This window comes from Puma concolor, chromosome B2 (genome assembly GCF_028749965.1).
Source record: "Puma concolor isolate L17-30 chromosome B2, mPumCon1.1.hap2, whole genome shotgun sequence".
In the NCBI taxonomy this organism is placed as follows: Eukaryota; Metazoa; Chordata; class Mammalia; order Carnivora; family Felidae; genus Puma; species Puma concolor.
Window position 1 is genome coordinate 145,395,549 of NC_141671.1, and position 18,946 is coordinate 145,414,494.

Genomic DNA, 18,946 nt, shown 5'->3' on the forward strand with positions numbered 1-18,946 from the left:
GTGCAGAGAATCAGAGCTACAGATCCCACAGATCAGGGTTCCAGCCCAGCTTAGTGCCCCTGCTGTCTGGCTTTGAATCCCCCCTTAACCATTCTGAGCCCCGCTTTCTTTGTAAATGGGCCGTTATTGGATTATTGTGAGGATGTTTGTCAAATGCCTTCTGCCTGGTAGGGATCCAATTATCTTACGAAGGTTGGTGACATGGTGACAGACACTATTCCAAAATAAAGAAATAAGACAGTCTTTTTCTGGTTAAGTAATTCTTTCTTGTTAAAAATATTTTCTCACTGTCGTTAAGTTGTTAGTAATAAACTGTCAAATAAAAATATTTGGCCTATCACACAAAAGCTTAGTAGTCAAATCACTGAGGATGTTTATTGGAAACGAAAACATGGCATTAAAAGGACTTCAGAGGAAGAACTGCAAATGTGGGTGTGTGGAAGGAGAGTTTTGTGAAACATGCAGAGGTGTCTCAGGAGATGACGTGTCAGAGCTCGCCCAGGAAGGAGCCCTTGGCAGACAGAGGTGCTTGCAGACCTATCTTGGCAGATGTCAGTCAGTGCTGGCCTGGACCTATGTTAGCGACAGGGAATCCATACTCCGAGTGGGGACAGCAAAGCCCATGTCCTGTCTCTGTTCTGGCTGTCCGCGGTTCATGTTCACACCCCTCTAATGCACGTTTTCTCCCCTTTTCCCATCCTGTCTCGTCCTTATCGTGTTTATTCATCAAATGTGCACATAAGCTTTGGACTCTCTGGCCCTGATGGGGGTGGGGGCTGGGGAGTGTTTCCACAAGCCTTCCAGGTGATTCCGCCCCACACTGCCGTGTGGGGGCCACTATACTCTAGCCTCACAGGCTGGACCTCTTCTCGCTGGACGGACCGGTGCCCCCGCTGGCCTCGGGGGTCTGATGTTTGGGGATGGTGGGGAAGCTGCCTGGGGCAGAGGACGAGTGAGCACACAGGCCTGCCCTGCGAGGCCGTGGGAATGGGGATAAGGGCCATTTACCTTTATCTTTGTGAGGCCTGGAGGTCAGGGATGTGGGGTGTCAAGTTGGTCAGTGGAAGAGACCACTTAAACCTGGTCCTCAGAGCCGCGCACCGAGTGATACCTCACACTCTGCGGAAAATGAGAATGTGCTGGTAGCTGAGGCCAGGCTGAGGAAAGTGGTCCCTGGACAGCAGTGGCCACGGACTCTTTTAGGCCAGCGAAGAGTAGGGACTTGATAATTGTTAGATGCTTTCAGTTCATGGTGCAAAAAGGGGTCTGGATTAGACCACCTCGCATTTGAGAAGGTTTTCAATGTAAAGAGTCTTTGGCAATAGGGCATCTTTTGCTTTTGTCTGGTTCTTTGCAACGCGTTTTCGCGGCGCCTCCTGTGTGCAAGGCATCATGGTGAGCTGTGTAGCGTGAGTGTGGCCCACCCATCCAGTGAGTCTGGTAAACGAGGAATTTCATTTTTATCACAACTGCACACACAGCTAGCAATGAATGTGTGCTTAATATATGCCAGGAACAGTTTTAAATGCTTTTTGTGGATTAATATTACAAAATTCGACATGCTATATACTACTTTACAGAGGAGGAAATGGAGCTTCAGTGAATATTCTCAAAGTCACACAGCCAGTGAGTATCAGACTCAGATTCAAACCCTGACTTTAGAGTCTGTGGAAACCCAATTCAGAAGCAACCATGTTTAACTAGCTTCGAATTGTAGATGGGCAGAGCATCACGTTGGTTTTTTAAATTTTTTTCTTTGCATCAAGAGCAGATTCTGAGTCCATGTAATTTCAGAATATTTGCCAATTGGTGTGGCTGGCAGTACAGGTCAGGAGCGATGTCCTAATCCTGTTTGACTTTCTGAGGTCTGCTATAATCCAGATGGTAATCGTTGTCCCCAGTTGACCTGCCAGGTAGATGGTGTGTAATTGATCGCCACAGGTCTTCTGTTATTGACCAGTTCTGAGTAAGATCTACCTGGTTAGGTTGTACCAGGAGCAAGGGAGGGATTGTGTCCCGCCAAGGTTAAAATACACTCTGCACTGGTCAATGTGAGCGGGATTACCCGTGGCAATTGTGACTTCCTGTTTTCAAGATAAAAGACTTACAGAGATTTATTAGAAAAATTTCACAGGGCTTCTGTGAAGCTATCACATACAGCTTAGAGAAGACACCGAAATAGTTTCATTGCAAGTAAATGTGAACCATACGGATAGTTTTGTTTTTTTTTTAATGTGTGCATCAGCTTAAAAGAGAGTTACCAGATGATCTATAAAAGATCTATGAAAGATGTTTGATGGTGTGAAGGACCCAGCATATTAAAGAAATTTTCAAAATACCTGAAAAAAAAATTATAGCTGGCGTTTCTAAAACCAAGGTTAGAAAAATGGAGGGCTGTGTTGAGGGGGGTTAGAAAAATGGAGGGCTGTGTTGAGGGGGGCATTTTCACCTTACTCTGTGGTTTTCAGAGTCTGGAACGTCCGTGTGGTGTGGGAACAGTTCTCAGGGCAATCTTTGGTGAGAGGCCTTCTCTTGTTTGTTTGTTACCTGCTGGGTATACTGTCTGGTCCATTGAAACACACGCACGCCCACGTACACGCACACACACACGTGCGCGTGCCCACACACACACTCTTAGTGCCCACTGTACGAGGCATTATACTCATCCCCTGAAGACGGCCTGTTCAGTTCTGAACCTTGCTTGACATTCGTTCATTGGCAGACGAGGTTAGGTGGTTGCCGAGGTGGCATATGGGGAGAGGGGAGAACGTAAAGGGGAGGCGTCTAGTTAGACAAGATTGGAACTCGGCCCACAGTGGTGGAATTCGGGTCTCCACTGGGCACTCGGTAGCTGTGCGGCCTTGGGTCAGTGACTTCCTCTCTTTGAACATCAGTTTTCTCTCAGGGATTATGATGTCTGTCCTACTTACTTGGAAGCTCTTGTAAGGACAATTAAAATAAACCATGTGAGGGCTTGGGATAAACTGTGAAGGTCTGTATACAGTAGGCAGTGTGGTTGGTGGTTGGGGCTGGCCTCAGCCCTGTGGTTGGTGGTTGGGGCTAGCCTCAGCCCCGTTCCCTGTTTTCCCCTGAGTTCCTTGTACAGCAGGCTCAGCCTCCTTCCCCAGCCCTGGTGCAGAGAGGTTGGACAGCAGGTCGGAGCCGGGGGTGAAAGCCCATACGATCTGAGGGGGCAGTCACTGTCTTTGCCACTGGGCAGTGTGGTGGATAGTTAGTGGGCCTCGCGTGGGTCAAGACAGAGCCACAGGCACCTCAGGCAACAAACTTGTGCCGTCTGAGACTGAACTCTTTGTCCTTGGAACCTTACCCCTTCCTCCTCCTCAGGGACTCTGTCACTTTTCCTTGTTACTGTTTTGTCAGTATTTTACTGTTGAGTGTCGGGGGTTATTTGTCTCGAGCAGAGACCTGCCACGTTCCCCAAGGCCCAGCAGTGACAGTGCACCCTCCGGGAACACTTTCCACTGTAGCACGCGGGACATGGCTGGAAGCGTCCCAGGCCTGGAGCAGAGCTCCAGGGCAGGGAACAACCATCTCTGTCCAATAATTTATTTTTTAGCTGACTCCTGTAAGACCCATGTGTGTGTTTTCAGTACATTTGCCCATTTTGCTGGACATCATCCCAGAACTCCCGTGCTGACGTGTTGCTTTCTGCAGTGGTAGGAGCATCACTGTAGGCCGCAGAGGGCTTTAGACCAAGAGCTCGGGGTGGGTGAGTAACACTGAGAACAGTCAAACTGATAACAGCACCATGGACATATGTCCGGTTTACTGCCGCTCCTCGAGAAACAGACTGTGGCAGCCATGGTTGGGTGGTGACCCTGTCATTTCCACCCAAAAAAAAAGCGGTGCAAATGGCCTGTGGCAGCTTGATCAAGAGTCATTTTCAACCCCACATCACTGAGAGGCGCCCTTGAAGAGGTATGAACTTTTTATAAAAGTTAAATAAACATCATATGTTGTTGGCAGAGATCATTTTCACCTTTTACACTTTTTAAAAATGTAGTACCAACCCCTGCCCAATGCTGGGCATCCTGTGAAATCAAACCCCAACCTCAGGTGGTTCACCCTCAGAGAGTCTGTGTCATTAACTCATGAGAGGATCTTCTGTTAAAATGGAATTTCATGTGTGTGGTGACAGTTTGCATTAGAAGCCCACGGGTAAAAATGACTTAGAAGATGTAAAGACAGAATGAAGCAAAGCGTTTTGCTTCCTGTAAAATTTTCTTTCTTGACTTCTATGCCCATGCTTATGGCTCCTGTAAAGTCTATTTCATCACTTTGCACAAATCTGAAAATGACATGAACACTATTCCTGAGAAATTAAGCTTGGTTATGTATTTTGTTCTGATGAATGTCCCCCCAAGATTTGCTAACTTTAAAAAACAAACCAAAACTTCATTGTTGATAAATGAGACTGAACATGCTGTTCCTTATTCAGATTTTACTTTTATATGTGTTGTTTTATAAGACATTTTCCTCAGTATTTAAAAAAAAAAATCTTTTCACTGTAGCCCCACACAAGGTCTGTTTGCCAGTGACCCATGCTGTTGAAGAAATTCATGTCCACCTCTGTGACACCGTCATCTGTGGATAACCCAAACACTTAATAAGTTTTGGCAACCTGGATCTTTCTAGAAACATGGGACATCGCATTGTTATGGGTATGAAGTAAGAGATCCCCACTGGGAACTCTTAAGAATAACAAATCATAGGATTAATATAGGAACTCATACAGTTAATCAATGCTGTGCCATTAATGAGTATTAGTACTGAACAGTTTTGGCAAATTATTTTCTTTTGAGCTACTTAAATGAATATATTTGTCTTTCCATATCATTTGGTGGTCCTTAATTTTTATAGAGGCTAGTCCTTTAAATTGAGAGCCTACCTCTTAACTTGGAACAAAACGGAGATCAGTTTGGTATAACCCCAGGAAAAGTTACTCGATATCAGGCTGCAAGTTCCATAAAGTTAGTCCCTTGACTACACTATTGGGCTAAAAACAAAAAATCTTAATAGTTACTACTTTGAGGGGCACCTGGGTGGCTCCGGTGGTTGAGCATCCAACTCTTGATTTTGGCTCAGGTCGTGATCTCAGGGATCGAGCCCTGCGTCAGCCTCCATGCTGAACATGGAATCTGTTTGAGATTCTCTCTCTCTCTCTCTCTCTGTCTCTCTCCCTCTTCCCCCCCCTTCCCGGCCCTCCCCTGCTTGCATGCATGCTCTCTTTCTCAAATTAAAAAAAAAATTACTACTTTGCATATTGGGCAAAATATTTATTTTACCATAACATGATATTCTCTAAGTAGTCTTTAGGAATGCAGGTGCCCAGTAACTGAGTAGGTAACTCCAGCTAGTGTACAAAAGAATATCCCTTTTGATTACATTTAAGACATTGGAGCCATGTGTCTGGCTCCACTAGAATAGAATAACCATCCACTAGAATGGTTATTCTATCCACTAGAATAACCATCTCTAGTGTCTATTTGTGTTATTGAAACTCACACTAACTCATGACATTAGATTCTGTTTCTATGTCTTTGCTTAGCTAAGAATATCTAAAACACTAGTCAGAATTACTAATGGGCTAATGTAGGTTGAAGAACAATACCTGGGAAGACCTGGCCTCTATAACCAGAATGACATGTATTAGCCTAACCGTATCCTGATGCAGGGCTAGAATGTGGCCCACTGTCAGAAACAGGCGGTGTGGTCTCCCCAGGGCCCCTCACCCTTGTTCCCAAACTTGTCGGCTCTTAACTGATGTAAAAACAAGACTCGAAACACTAAGTACTGGCCACCAGAATGCACTGCTTTGAAAAAAGTGAACAGTCAGAGCATTTCTGGAGATCGGCATTTAGCAAGAGGATTTCTAGGCATTGATGTCACGAGAAGGAAAGAGCAGAGACTGGGGTGAGCAGTGGGGTTTACCTGGCGGGGCAAGGCAGCCATGAAAGAGAAATTACAATAAAAAGCAGAAGCCAGTTAGTATTTAGCTCTTAGGGGCTTAACCGTAAAGACAAGGAGAGGCTGTCTTTTCAGCCTTAGAGAGGAGAGCTTCCTGGAGGACAGTTAGAAATAGTACCGAATTGCATTTCCTATGTTTTTACACTGACCTTTAGCTCTCACCGGAGAATATATAGTTTTGGCCTTAAGAACTCAAAATAGGTGAAAAAGGACGTTGTAAAACATCCAAGATTTCTGGCTGGCAGCCCCACAGTGGTATGTTTCCACTTGAAGTTCTCGAGACCTCTCGGTCCGAAATGCGGGGAGGAACATGTGAGTGGAGTGTCGATACCCGTGGGGGAAATACGTTCCTCCTCGAATGCGTTAACGAACATGGAGGTTTCGAGCACAGCTGCCAGACTTTGGACTGACTTGACATACTCAATGGTTAAGTCTGAGGGGTGTACTGTTTAATAATTTCTGTGTCATGTCCTCTTTAAGAAAAGGAAGTGCCAAACAAGCCCTTGCGCGTGCGTGTCCGATCCTCAGACGACCGGCTCTCCGTTGCGTGGAAGGCACCACGCCTGTCGGGAGCCAAGAGTCCACGCAGATCACGGGGTTTTCTTCTGGGCTACGGGGAAAGTGGCCGGAAGATGAATTATGTTCCGCTGACAAGAGATGAGCGAACACACGAAATTAAAAAGCTGGGTGAGTTTAATGGTAACTGATGTTTTGATGACCGATGCAATCTTGTCAATGTTTAGAAGCTCGTTCATGACAGAAAGGTACATGGTAGGCGTAGCATTCATTTTCCAGGTATTGCGATTCTTCTGAACTGAACTCTGCAAGGTCTGCCCTCCACGCCTCTGCCCTTTCAGCCTTCCGTTAGGGGCAGGACAAGGCCTCCCCTCCAGGTGCCCATCAGTTCCTTGAGTTGGGCCATTTTTCTGGACATGAGAAGGAAGCTAAGGTTTTCTCATCTTGTCTCTGTTTCTACCATTTTGTCCTTTTTTTTTTTTTTTGTGATGTTTTATTTATTTTTGAAAGACAGTGCAGGTGGGGGAGGAGCAGCAAGAGGGGGACAAAGGATCCAAAGTGGGCTCTGCACTGTCACCCAGAGCCCGATGCACAGCTCAAACTCACAGTCTGCAGGATTATGACCTGAGTTGGACGCTGAACTGACTGAGCCACCCAGGTGCCCCACCGTTTTGTTCTTTTAAGCTTTGTCTTAGATCCCAGGACACTGGAACTTGGGTCCTTTCAAGATGAAATGTGGTGGCTGCTGATGAAGGCTGCATATCAGGCCTGCCTTCCTCCTTCTCTGCAAACCTTTATTGTGGGATGGAAGCCTTGGCCACGGAACGTGGAGAGATTATGTGCCTTGTTCTTGCTTGGGTGGAGGCCTGACCTTTGCTGCCTTTACTCACTGACAGGCCCGGACAGTGGCACAGGCCATAGTTTTAGAGAGGCAATGCTACAAACTCCTGCCTTTCTCCCCCTTTCCTCACGCCCCCTTATTTACCTGATGAGTTTGGCTGTCAGCGTTGGGTAAGCGTGAGTTGCCCTTTTTGTGTCCTCCACTTGGGGGGAAGCCAGGCTCTAGAGAGCACATGGTCTGCTCAGCTCCTCTAGGCCTAAGTCATGTAGAGCCCAGGGCTGCTGGGCAGGATGGCCCGCGTGATTCTAGGGCTCATTCCAGAATACTTACCCCATGTTCTCCAACATTCGCACCAGCAATAAGTATACTGGCCCCCCACTACTTATTGTCAGTCATTTCCTAATTGGGTCAGTACTCGGGCCAGAAAGGGGGTGTGATTTATTGGGCCCTCCCACAAGACTCCTGTGGGACCTGGTGGTCTCTTCACTTGCATGCCAGGCTTCGCTCAGCTTCCAGCACCCGCGAGATGGGCTGGAGGTGGGAGGGAGGGTGGGCTCCAGGCAAAGGAGCCCACGAGGACACGGAGCCGTGTGCCGTAAGCAGTGTCCCTGGTGAGAAGGCAGTGGTGCCCGTGGCTCCTACTCAAGTCTTCTGTCAGACACGACACGGGACAGGCAAGTAGTGGGAAGTGAGTCTGGCGAGACAAGACGGAGGAGTGGAAGAAGGAAGGGAGAAGAGAGCCCAGAGGGAGGGTGCCAGGCTCACAGGAGCGATGAACAGCGGTCGGGGGCTCAGTGGCAGTGGAGGAAACAAGTCAGCCTCCTGCTGGCCCCAGGCGCCTCAGGTGCTCTGAGAAGACAATCCGCTCTGCTCGGTGACCACATATTGTGGAGTCTGGACAGGCAGCTCTGAGTTCCTCAAGACTTTCAAAGCCTGGCCCCCTGGGCTGCACGGCGGGCACTGATCGGGGCAGATTTGATCCGTGTGGAGACACCGATGGAAGGCCAGGCTGGATTCCCCTTCTGCAATAGCCCTGAAGTCACCGTCCTGCTCACTGCTCTCTGTTCAGCCACCTGCTGAAGACTCTTGGAAGAGCCTGGTGGGTGTTCTGTCAGGCATAGCATCCAAACCATCTCGAAATACAGACTCCAGACCTCCCCAACAGAAATGACCAGCCACCCCTCTGCTCCCGTGCCACTGGCCACCACACGGGGTCACAGAAGGAGATGGACAAGTCTGAGCCGTGGGTGCTTTGTGAGGCTTCAGTATGAGCAGTGAGGCCTGGAGCTAGAGGCCCAATCACTCTTTGGTCGTCCATTCTTGAAGAGCCTACCTCTTGCCATTTCTTGTGGTAAAATGGCTCTGTTTTGGTGACACGGGCCAAATTCTACCCAGAGTATCAGCAGAAGAGTGGAGTCTCTGTTTTTACGTCCTGAGACTGCAGGGGGCCTTTTTTAAGTGGGCACTTTTCACTGTGCTGAGCCTCTCACAGACACCACGCAGTAAGACGTCAGTCAGTGTGAACAAGCGTCTCATCTGAGTGGTTCTGCTGCCTCTTGATTTGCTCGGTCATGACCCCTGGCTCACCTGAGGGCAGAAGAAAGATTTGTTTGCTGCTTCAGCTTGAACAAATGTGGGACCTGAGGTCAAGGATGGCTCCGGCCTCAGCCTGATGAGCAGTGTGGACCTCCTGTGCCTCAGCTACACCGTGTTAGCTTTTGAATTTTCACCAAACAAAAATGTGTTGGACTTGCCGTCGTGAATGATCCCAGAGGCTGCCGTGAGGAAGAAGAGGTCTCCCTGGACGCTAGCTCCAGCACGGTTGGGAGGATGCCGTGAATTCCCGGGGAGATGTCGCAGCGGGCCTGTTGTGTTAGGAGATGCCGGTGTTCTCATTTTTACCAGAATTAGGATTCTAATTCTGTTCATAAGCCAGATGCCATGTAAAGCGTGGTGCCTGCAGAGCATGGCCACACATGAAGGAAACTTGTGGAAAGGTGGGCCTGAGGTCCCGTCAGCAAAAATCCTGCCTTCTGAGTCATTTACGAAACACCTTACTTGGCATCCTCTGTGTCAGGACCCGTGGGGTTCTGGGGCCCCAACAGTCCCTGGCAGGGACAGACAAAGGACAGAGTGTCGTGCAAGTGGAGGCAGAGGTGCGGGCACAGGAGGTGGGAAGTGCTGTGGTGGGCACCCAGGGCTCAGGGGCCAAGTCCCCTCCAGGGAGGCACAGTGGCCCCGGGCTAAGGAGGCGAGAGAACAGAGCAAGCACCAGAGCTCACGTGCGAGTGGGGCAGTAATGAAGGAGCGTGTGAGTTTGGGCTCCCTCAGGAAGTGAGGACAGACAAGTCTGAAGTCCAGACACCTGCGTTTCTGGTGAGTCACATGCCTGAGGTCAGGCTCTGTGGCTCTGAGGAGGGGCGGGGGTGCCTGGGGTCCTAGGGGGCACTGGGCTGGTGATGGTGGGATCAGTTTGGAAATTTTATTTCCAGACTATCAATAATCGGACACAAAATGGAGTGTTTTGTGATACCAGTGAGGCTTCATTGCTTTTGTGAAGAACGAGTTGGTTGCTCCGTAGCCGGTGCTTGGCTCTGGGCCCTGCTCCCTCCTCACCCAGAGGAGTAAAACTTGGGTGTTGGACTGACCACCTAGTCCATGACCTTGGGTGGGTCACCTTGTCCCCCTGATCCTGGTTCTTCATCTGTGAAAAGGAGACTGTGAGAGTAGCTTCCTCATGGAACTTTTGTCGGGACTAAATGAGTAACTGATGGGACATGCCCAGCATGGCAGAGACAGACCCAGACACGTGAGCTGTCCCGCTTTACTCTTCCTTCATGATAATCTTGGGCCAAGTTTAGTGTGGAGAGCTTGCAAATCAAGAATCTGGGCATTAAAAACAGTCTCGGAACTTTAAGAAGTACATCGCAAATATGTAAAAACGTCAATTGTGGGAAGTTACTCATTTCTTGGTGGCTCTTGATAAATGATGGGTCACATTTTTTATGTTTACTTATACGTGTTCCCGGGTTGTGAGGTTGGATGGCACAATTTTTCTTTGTTGACCTTGGGCTGCTTCCTTTGTCAATAGCACCAAGAAATTGATCCCCTGAAGGGACTTCTCTCTGGAAGCTTAGTTTGATGCTCTATGAATGCGAGGGTTACAAACTTGATTCTTCCCTTTTATAAAACATATATTTCAAAATTCTGTGGTAGAGTAAGATGTCAGAGCCTTAGCCTCAATAATAATTTATCATCCCAGCATGAGTTTTACCTGCTCTCTCTCTCTCTCTCTGTATGTATGTATATGTATATATGTGTGTATATATACATATATATATTTGTATATACATATATATGTGTGTGTATATATACATATATATATATATTTATATATATATATATAGAGAGAGAGAGAGAGGAGAAGAGGGAGAGTGGGGGTGCTCAAAGATTGTCAAACATTGTCCCCTTTCCCTGAAACGTGACTAGTCTATAGCAGTTTAGTTTACATAAGTAGGTTTCTCCACGTAAGGTTTTTGAACACTGGTCTCCTTTTATGTTTAACTGACATATTGTTTGTAAAAACAAAACGTTTGTTCTCCCCTTGCTGTGAAACTTTGCAATCCCTGAAAGCAGACCTCTAGTGTTACAGGTTTCTGTTAGGATCTCAGTGTCCCTTCTGCTGATTTGCTTAGGTATTACCTGATAAGATTGTTGTCTGCACTAGAAATATATCAAATTGCCTCATTTTTACTCTTGAGCTGATCAAGGCTGCTACAGGAAGCTTGGTCGGAAGAGCCTGGAGTTAGGCATTAACAACTCTGGATTTGGAGACAACTTTGAGTCTTTCTTAGGGGCATGGCTTTGGGCAAGTCAACCAATTTTTTTCATGGCTTTATGTCCTTATTTATAAAATAAGAAGGTCACATTGGAAGATAATGAATGAAGACTTCATCTGGGTCCCAGACTCTATGGTTCCAAGGTGCTTGAGAGTTACAAGTTTTATTTCATCATTGTATTTTTTCCCAAATAAAGTTTTCAAGTTTAGATTCGGTTAGATGCTAGTGGGCCCAATGTCCAATTAGGGGAGTGGGGTGGTGGGACCTAACTTAAAGAACAATCCAGAAATAAAGGGTATGTTTAAACTCTTACATTTGCTCTTAATAAATCTTTGGAGACTCAATTCTGAGGATGTCGGTTTCTAAGGGCCCAGCATGCTCTCTGGACTGCTAATCGGATACACTCGCTGTTTTTGTCTTGCTTCCTTCTTTTCGATGACAGAAACAGAGTGACCCCTCTTTCTATTTTGGAGGTAAAAAAGAAATTGAGGGATTTCTGCGGGTAAAATATACTATTCTTTTCTTTTTTAAACATTGCTCATCTTTCTTCAATTTTGGTGAGATAGAAACCTACTTCTCAAGAATTATAGGTAACCGTCACTCCCACATTTTCTAACATAATAGTGTTCTTCTTGAGCCTAGTTCTTACAGTTCTTGGTCTCATCTTTAATTGTCTAGAAGAAATTGGAATGCCCCCAGAAAGCCAAGATTGGTGGTAGGGGTGGGAGACGCAGACAATGAGGGTGTGCATTCCGGAAAGCCAAGTGCAGAGCCTCATCCCTTGCCGGTTGGTCCACAGCCTCGGAGTCGGTGTATGTGGTCTCCCTGCAGTCCATGAACTCACAGGGGCAGAGTCAGCCTGTCTACAGGGCTGCCCTAACGAAACGGAAGATTTCAGGTATGTTTCCAAGGACGCACCTGCTCAAGTTATGGTCTGTGTGAATGAGGTCTTGTTTCCAAACGATGCTGGCTAAGTGACAAATTAACTGGGTGTCATTCAGTGTGAAGGAAACAACAGGGCTGGCTCGGCCACATTTCAGACAGAAGTGTGTTTCTTTTATACTCAGAGCCTACAGAGTTCTTCCAATGAAGCGTATTTCTTTGTGTATTTTGAATGGCTTCTCTGTGTGGCAAATTTGCCGTGATAGAGGCAGCCAATCATTTGTTCCATTTAAGGATCCAGTCTGATCCAACATCAGTGGCCCTTGGGGTCAGACTGCGAACAGAGAGGAGTAGGAGTAGGTGTGGAGGGGGCGGCGTGCAAGATCTGTGCTCATGCTTCATTTCGGCTAAAATCACCGAAACACAGCATTGAGAAGAGGAAGAAAGGTAGTAGAGGCTTTCTCATAGCCTGATCATTGGTCATTTACCAACAGAGCCTTTCTTCCTATGTCCATTCACAGGTGGTTTTTAATATTACTCACATACTAAGAAATTACACACACCTATTCTGGATCCTGTGCCTTAACTTAAAGAGGCAAATCTATAGCATGATTATTTTCATGAATTCACAATTTATTTGTGATTACAATAGTATATTGTGGAATAGACATTCTATTACTATGTATAATACAGTAATAGAATATACTATGTATAATATATGTATTATAATTTTATATCTGTGATGATTATGATTGCTTACACAGTGTAACAGAAGCCTCAAATACACGATGTGGCCCTTTAATTTTTCATTATTTGTTGCTATAGAAGAAGTGTCTCCATCGCTTTTCTAACAGGCTAATTATTTCCACCTTCCCCTATTTGTAGCATAAGCCACATCCTTCTGAAATACCATCCCTTAAAGGTGAAAAGAAAAAACAAATAAACAAAACCTCCAAGAGACTAAAAAGCAAAATTGAAACCTCTTAATCTTCATTTATGGTAGAGATTGAACAGAACTTCACGAAGAACAGGCTTCGTGACTATGATGTATTCCACTGGAAATCTGCAAACTGAAATCTATTTTATGTCTGAGTGTAACTCTTTATCTGTCTTGAAACCACATTTTCTAAAATGCGAGGACATGGAACCCAGTGTGATTTGTACAGTTGTTTGAGCCAGAATTTTGTTTCATGCCATGATCGCCAAGGAAATGCTCTGGCTTGACCTTTTCTCCCCCAAAACTTTTGCTTCCTGTAAAGATTGTGTGATTTCCCAGAAACTTACAGTATGTGTTAAGAAAACACTGAGTTGCTTGGAGAATCGTGGACCAGGGCAAAGCATCCCTTTTGTACTGTGCTGTATGTCAGCTGGATTGGGCAGCTTTTCAAGTGAACTGCCCATTTCTTAGACTGTGTGTGAGAAGGACAAGAGTGGAGATTTTAGTTTATCTACATTAAGCATAAGCAATTTAAAAATTGTACAGCGTGATTAATGAACCCTGGGGGGCCAGAGGAACTTGGGGCAGAGCCTGTTGTAGAGACAGCCTCTAAGGTGTCCTGTTGTCATTCCAGAAGAGGATGACCTGGATGTGCCTGAAGACATCAACGTCCGGGTCATGTCATCCCAATCTGTGCTTGTAGCCTGGGTGGATCCTGTTTTGGAAAAACAGAAGAAAGTTGTTGCATCAAGGTACTTTTCCTTATTTCTTTGCCTTTAGGTATGAGAGATGTGGTTTTTCTGGTGCTCAAAAGACCTGTGTTTATTTGAATGACTGTATCTTCTGACATACATGGATGATGGCCTCTTCCCATAGCTGAATGGTCAACTATTCTCTGGCAGTCCAGCTAGTCTCGAGTGTGGTCACACACTTCCCACAGCTCAGATGCTATCATGGCCTCGTGTGTAATGCACACAGGAGGACCTCGCCTCTCACTTGCTCAGAGTTTTATCTTGTGTCTGGAAATTCCCTCGATTCCATCTCTTCCTTTGCCCCATTTGTGTTTTGCTTTGTCTCCTTACGATCTAGTTGTGCAGAGGGTGTGGGCCCATCTTAGAAGGAGTCTTCCCGTCCCTCCCATTATCCAGGAAAGGTTGGCAGGAGCAAGGATTTTTACACAGAGAGGTGGACATTTGTCAAATGCCTTGCACACTGTAGTTCTTCTTTAGACATTCTTCAGACACTGAATTTCTTTATGTCCAGCTCATTTGTGTACAGCAAAAGACAACTGTTTTGTCTCTTAAGCCACGATGTTATGCTCTTCAGATTTTTATACTGATTTGCAATAGCAGTAGAAGAAAAACCAATCATAAGGTTAAAATAATTTCTATGTTAAAAAAAGCCACTGGTGAACAGCATTTCATGTTACTGGTAGATTAATATAGCCATCAAAATTTTATGTGTTAAATGACTGAATAATTAATATTACCAAGAGAAAGCCAAAGATTTGGTAGCCACCAGGGCACTATGTATTAATTTTTGAACCTATCTACGACCAGGAAGAGTGAATGTCCTTTAAAAAAAATGAATGGAATCGAATGCTGAGATTATATACATATAATATATGTGTGTGTGTATATATGTATATATATATATACATATATACACACACCATTATTTGTATTAGATATAGTTTCTGTCACTGTTAGTGAAAGAAAGAAAGAAAGAAAGAAAGAAAGAAAGAAAGAAAGAAAGAAAGAAAGAAAGAAAGAAAGAAATCTGCTTCTTTTGAAGGACCTCAGAAGGGTCTAGTGATTCTCTCCCTAGCCATTTGGCCTCTCCCAACACAAAGTGTTCCTGATTACCACTGGACTTTGATTTCTAACATCTTGATGAAAACAAAAGAGGGCTTCAGTTTTCTTAGCAGGACTCTTATATTAATTGGTGGGCTGTGTCTGAAACTGAAGTCTTCATTATTAAATATAATGAATGGCCCCTTTTTAATGTTTCACATGCTTTCTACACAAAGTGGCTGCAAAGAAAATTTCTTGGAAAAGGAAGACACTAAGTGGCATTTGCAACTCTCAGAATGTTGAGGATGCCTTCTGCCTGACATTGTTACACCCTGTTTGCCCACACCATTTCTCTCTGTGATAATCACACAGTAGAGCTCCTTTTATAAGCTCCTCTATCCTGCTGTGTTTATTACACAGTTTTGCTCCTTCTCATAATGATAAGTCTACTCAAAACCACACGTTGTCTTTCCTCCTGAAACTATAGATAACTGCTTTGGCATGAAATGGATCTTCTTGTCTTTCTTTTCTGGAGAACCAAGATACCTTGGGCTGTTCCAGTTTTAAAAAAAAAATTTTTTTTAACGTTTATTTATTTTTGAGACAGAGACAGAGCATGAATGGGTGAGGGGCAGAGAGAGAGGGAGACACAGAACCCGAATCAGGCTCCAGTCTCTGAGCTGTCAGCACAGAGCCCGACACGGGGCTTGAACCCATGAGCCACAACATCATGACCCGAGCCGAAGTCAGATGCTCAACTGACTGAGCCACCCAGGTGCCCCTGTTCCAGTTCTTAATATTGCCCTTTCCACACCACACACACACACACACACACACACACACAAACACATTCACATTCACACTCACACATCCCTCATAAGGCACTTGCCTGGTCAAAGCTGTCCCCCTTCTGTCTCTTCCCTTCTGAATCTCTGCTCGATCTTTTGATCTGTAAGACACTAATCTCCGTCTTTCCTGGCCTACTTTACACACCTTTCCCTGGAACTTAAGAGTAAATTCTCTGACTTAATAACATAGTCAAAACTTTAGATTTTTCTCCTCTTTGATTTCTCTGCTTACCTCCAGAAGTCATTACTTATGAGGAAGGAAAAATAGCAATGAATCTAGCGTTCAGTTGCAGGGAATTGGTCAGCTGGGCGCGTGGCTGCCTTGTGTTTTCTTACAGACAGTACACCGTGCGCTATCGAGAAAAGGGGGAATCAGCAAGGTGGGATCACAAGCAGACCTCGAACAGACGCGTGTTGGTTGAGAACCTGATTCCAGATACCATGTATGAATTCGCAGTCCGTATTTCACAGGGTGAAAGAGACGGCAAATGGAGTACATCTGTCTTCCAGAGAACACCAGAATCTGGTCTGTATTTAAAACAGAGAGAGAGAGAGAGAGAGAGAGAGCGAGAGCGAGAGAGCGCACAAACGGGGGAGGGGCAGAGAGAGAGGGAGACACAGAGTCCAACACAGGCTCTAGGCTCTGAGCTGTCAGCACAGAGCCCGACGCGGGGCTGGAACCCACGAGCCATGAAATCATGACCTGAGCCAAATTTGGATGCTTAACCGACTGAGCCACCCAGACGCCCCAGCAGAGGCAGTTTTTAAAGTAACATTACTCCGAAATCTTGGAAGTGTTTCTATGTACGAATGCAAAGAAGTTCAGGAACTGTTCCCTTGGATCTGTGTTTTATCCTTCACTGGCCATTTTCATTAGCATGTTAGTCTGACATGTGGAGCACATTACATCCTAGGATAGAGAATAATTAGGAGTCACCACCTCTGCGTGAATGCCCCAGGGTAATGCCTGGCTCTAGAGGGTAGGAGAGACTCTTCCTTCCTAAGGCTGAGGTTGTGTTTGATCCTGGGGGAAAATTTTGCTCTGTATCAATTTTTTAAAACTATGTCTTTAAAAGCTTTATGAGAAAGAAGTTTGAACTGGATTTTAGTCTTCTTTTTATATTTCAATATTCAGCAATGAGAGGAATTCTGAAATTCTAAAAGCATTTCCCTAGATAAGTCTAAACTCACTACGTAAGTTGGTAGCACTGACATAAATCACTATATTACACTAAGAGTAATGAGAGTGTAGATTTTTCTCTCGTGTATAATAAAAATTAACACAGTATTGCTTCAGTGAAAAATCTGTATGTAGGACCACATGTCATACACTTGTTGAATATCCATAAGGGCATTTTTAAACCTTGGGTCCTTGTTCTTTTGTAGCTCCTACAACAGCTCCTGAAAACTTGAACGTCTGGCCAGTCAATGGCAAATCTACAGCTGTCACTGTCGCTTGGGATGCACTGCCTGAGACCGAAGGGAAAGTGAAAGGTAGGCACCTCATTATTTAAGGTATAAGGTGCCCACCGCAGCAAAGTACTCCAAATAGAGATGTGTCCGTTGACTCTGATGAGCACCAGTTCTAATGATAGTAGGATCGGTGACTGGAAAAGCAACAGGGAACAGCGTACGCTTATGGGGCGCTAACCCAATGGACAAGGGTATTTCATGCAGGGTTTTCATTGTCAGGAAGGTCCAGGTAGCCGTGAAGATGACTTTCCATCTCTATCCACAGGGAATTTGGTGCTGCTATCAGGAGGGATGTTTTTGATTGTGTGGGTGTGACAGCCTAACCTTTATCCATATAAGCCACACCTTGTGTTTCATGCTAGGGGTCTTTTCATTGTACCAGGAAGATCATGGAACGTAGAAGTGAGTTGGAACCCTGTGGGACCACAAATGTCTTGAATGAGACCAAAAATACTTAATGGGTTTGAAAATCAAGTAATGAAATAAAATTAAAAAATGGATTTTTTCCTATTTTTCAGCCTTTTTAATTATTATTATTATTTTTTTGGTTGAGGAAAAATAAACTATGACCTTAGAAAAAAACACAGAAGATGAAAAGAAAATAGAATAAAATATTCACAACTAGTTAAATTTAAAAATTGTTGACAATGTTAAAGAAAGCACAAATCATTTCTTTTTTCTTTTTTTTCTTTTTTTTTTTTTTTTTAATGTATTTGGAGAGAGAGAGCACGAGCGGGATAGGGACAGAGAGTGAGGGAGAGAGAGAGAATCCGAGGCAGGTTCCACACTGTCAGTGCAGAGCCCAATGTAGGGCTCAAACTCACAAACCTAGAGATCATGACTTGAGCTGGAATTAAGAGTCCAAAGCTTAACAGACTGAGCCACCCAGGCATCCCACAAATCACTTCTTTTTAATGTAAAAATATTTAAGAACCTTTCGGAAGTCTGTTTGAAGATATTTTAAAAGGCAATATGGAGATTCCCCCCTGATAGTGCCTATATAAATGCACCCTAAGGGTACGTTTTATTGTTATTTGATTTTAGAAGACAACTTAAGTCTATGTCCAGAATACTCTGACAAGTTTGTGTAAGCTTAAAGAAATAGAGACGTTATTGCTAATCTCCTTTGAGGATTTCTTAATTAAAAAACTGAAAAGTTCTCTTGTATACAACTGTAAGTTGTCTTTGCGGACCTGTAAGGTTGTCCGTGGGACAAATAGAAGTTAAGGAAGGTAGATGTGGGGCAGTAGTTTCTAAACTTACTGCTTTCTCACTTTGCAGTTTTTTTTTTTTGTTTTGTTTTGTTTTTTAAATTTTTTTTTTTCAACGTTTATTTATTTTTGGGACAGAGAGAGACAGAGCATGAACGGGGGAGGGGCAGAGAGAGAGGGAGACACAGAATCTGAAACAGGCTCCAGGCTCTGAGCCATCAGCCCAGAGCCCGACGCGGGGCTCGAACTCACGGACCGCGAGATCGTGACCTGGCTGAAGTCGGACACTTAACCGACTGCGCCACCCAGGCGCCCCTCACTTTGCAGTTTTTAAAGAATATATTATACTGTTCTTGCTCATTTTTTTTCCCAGTGGAATAAATCAGAAGCAAATGAAGAGAAGAAAGTTGGCCCTTTTAATCATCCCTTTTATGACAGTTTGAGCTTTGGCTGTATTATTGTTGTGATGCTGAAAAGGATTGTGAAAATTGCGTAAATACGTTTTTTGGCTGACTACTTTTGTTAGTAATAAAAAAAAAAGTCAATTGTTCCTCTTTTCATGACTTTATTACCATGCTACTGATTTGTTTTCTTTCCCTCTCCCACATCTTAGTTTAT

At 44.8% G+C, this 18,946-nt stretch overlaps 1 protein-coding gene across 4 annotated transcripts in view; it reads left to right on the forward strand.

Annotated features, from left to right (window-relative positions):
• FNDC1 (fibronectin type III domain containing 1) overlaps window positions 1–18,946 on the forward strand; it is a 107,595-nt gene that overhangs the window by 40,322 nt on the left and 48,327 nt on the right. For 3 of the 4 annotated variants that reach the window (XM_086708255.1, XM_025925619.2, XM_086708253.1), the window contains 5 exons: window positions 6,469–6,675; window positions 11,984–12,082; window positions 13,638–13,755; window positions 15,983–16,170; window positions 17,031–17,138. In XM_086708255.1, the coding sequence (XP_086564381.1) occupies window positions 6,469–6,675; window positions 11,984–12,082; window positions 13,638–13,755; window positions 15,983–16,170; window positions 17,031–17,138 (720 nt within the window). The remainder of the gene's footprint in view (window positions 1–6,468; window positions 6,676–11,983; window positions 12,083–13,637; window positions 13,756–15,982; window positions 16,171–17,030; window positions 17,139–18,946) is intronic. The other variant, XM_086708252.1, reaches the window with a different exon arrangement.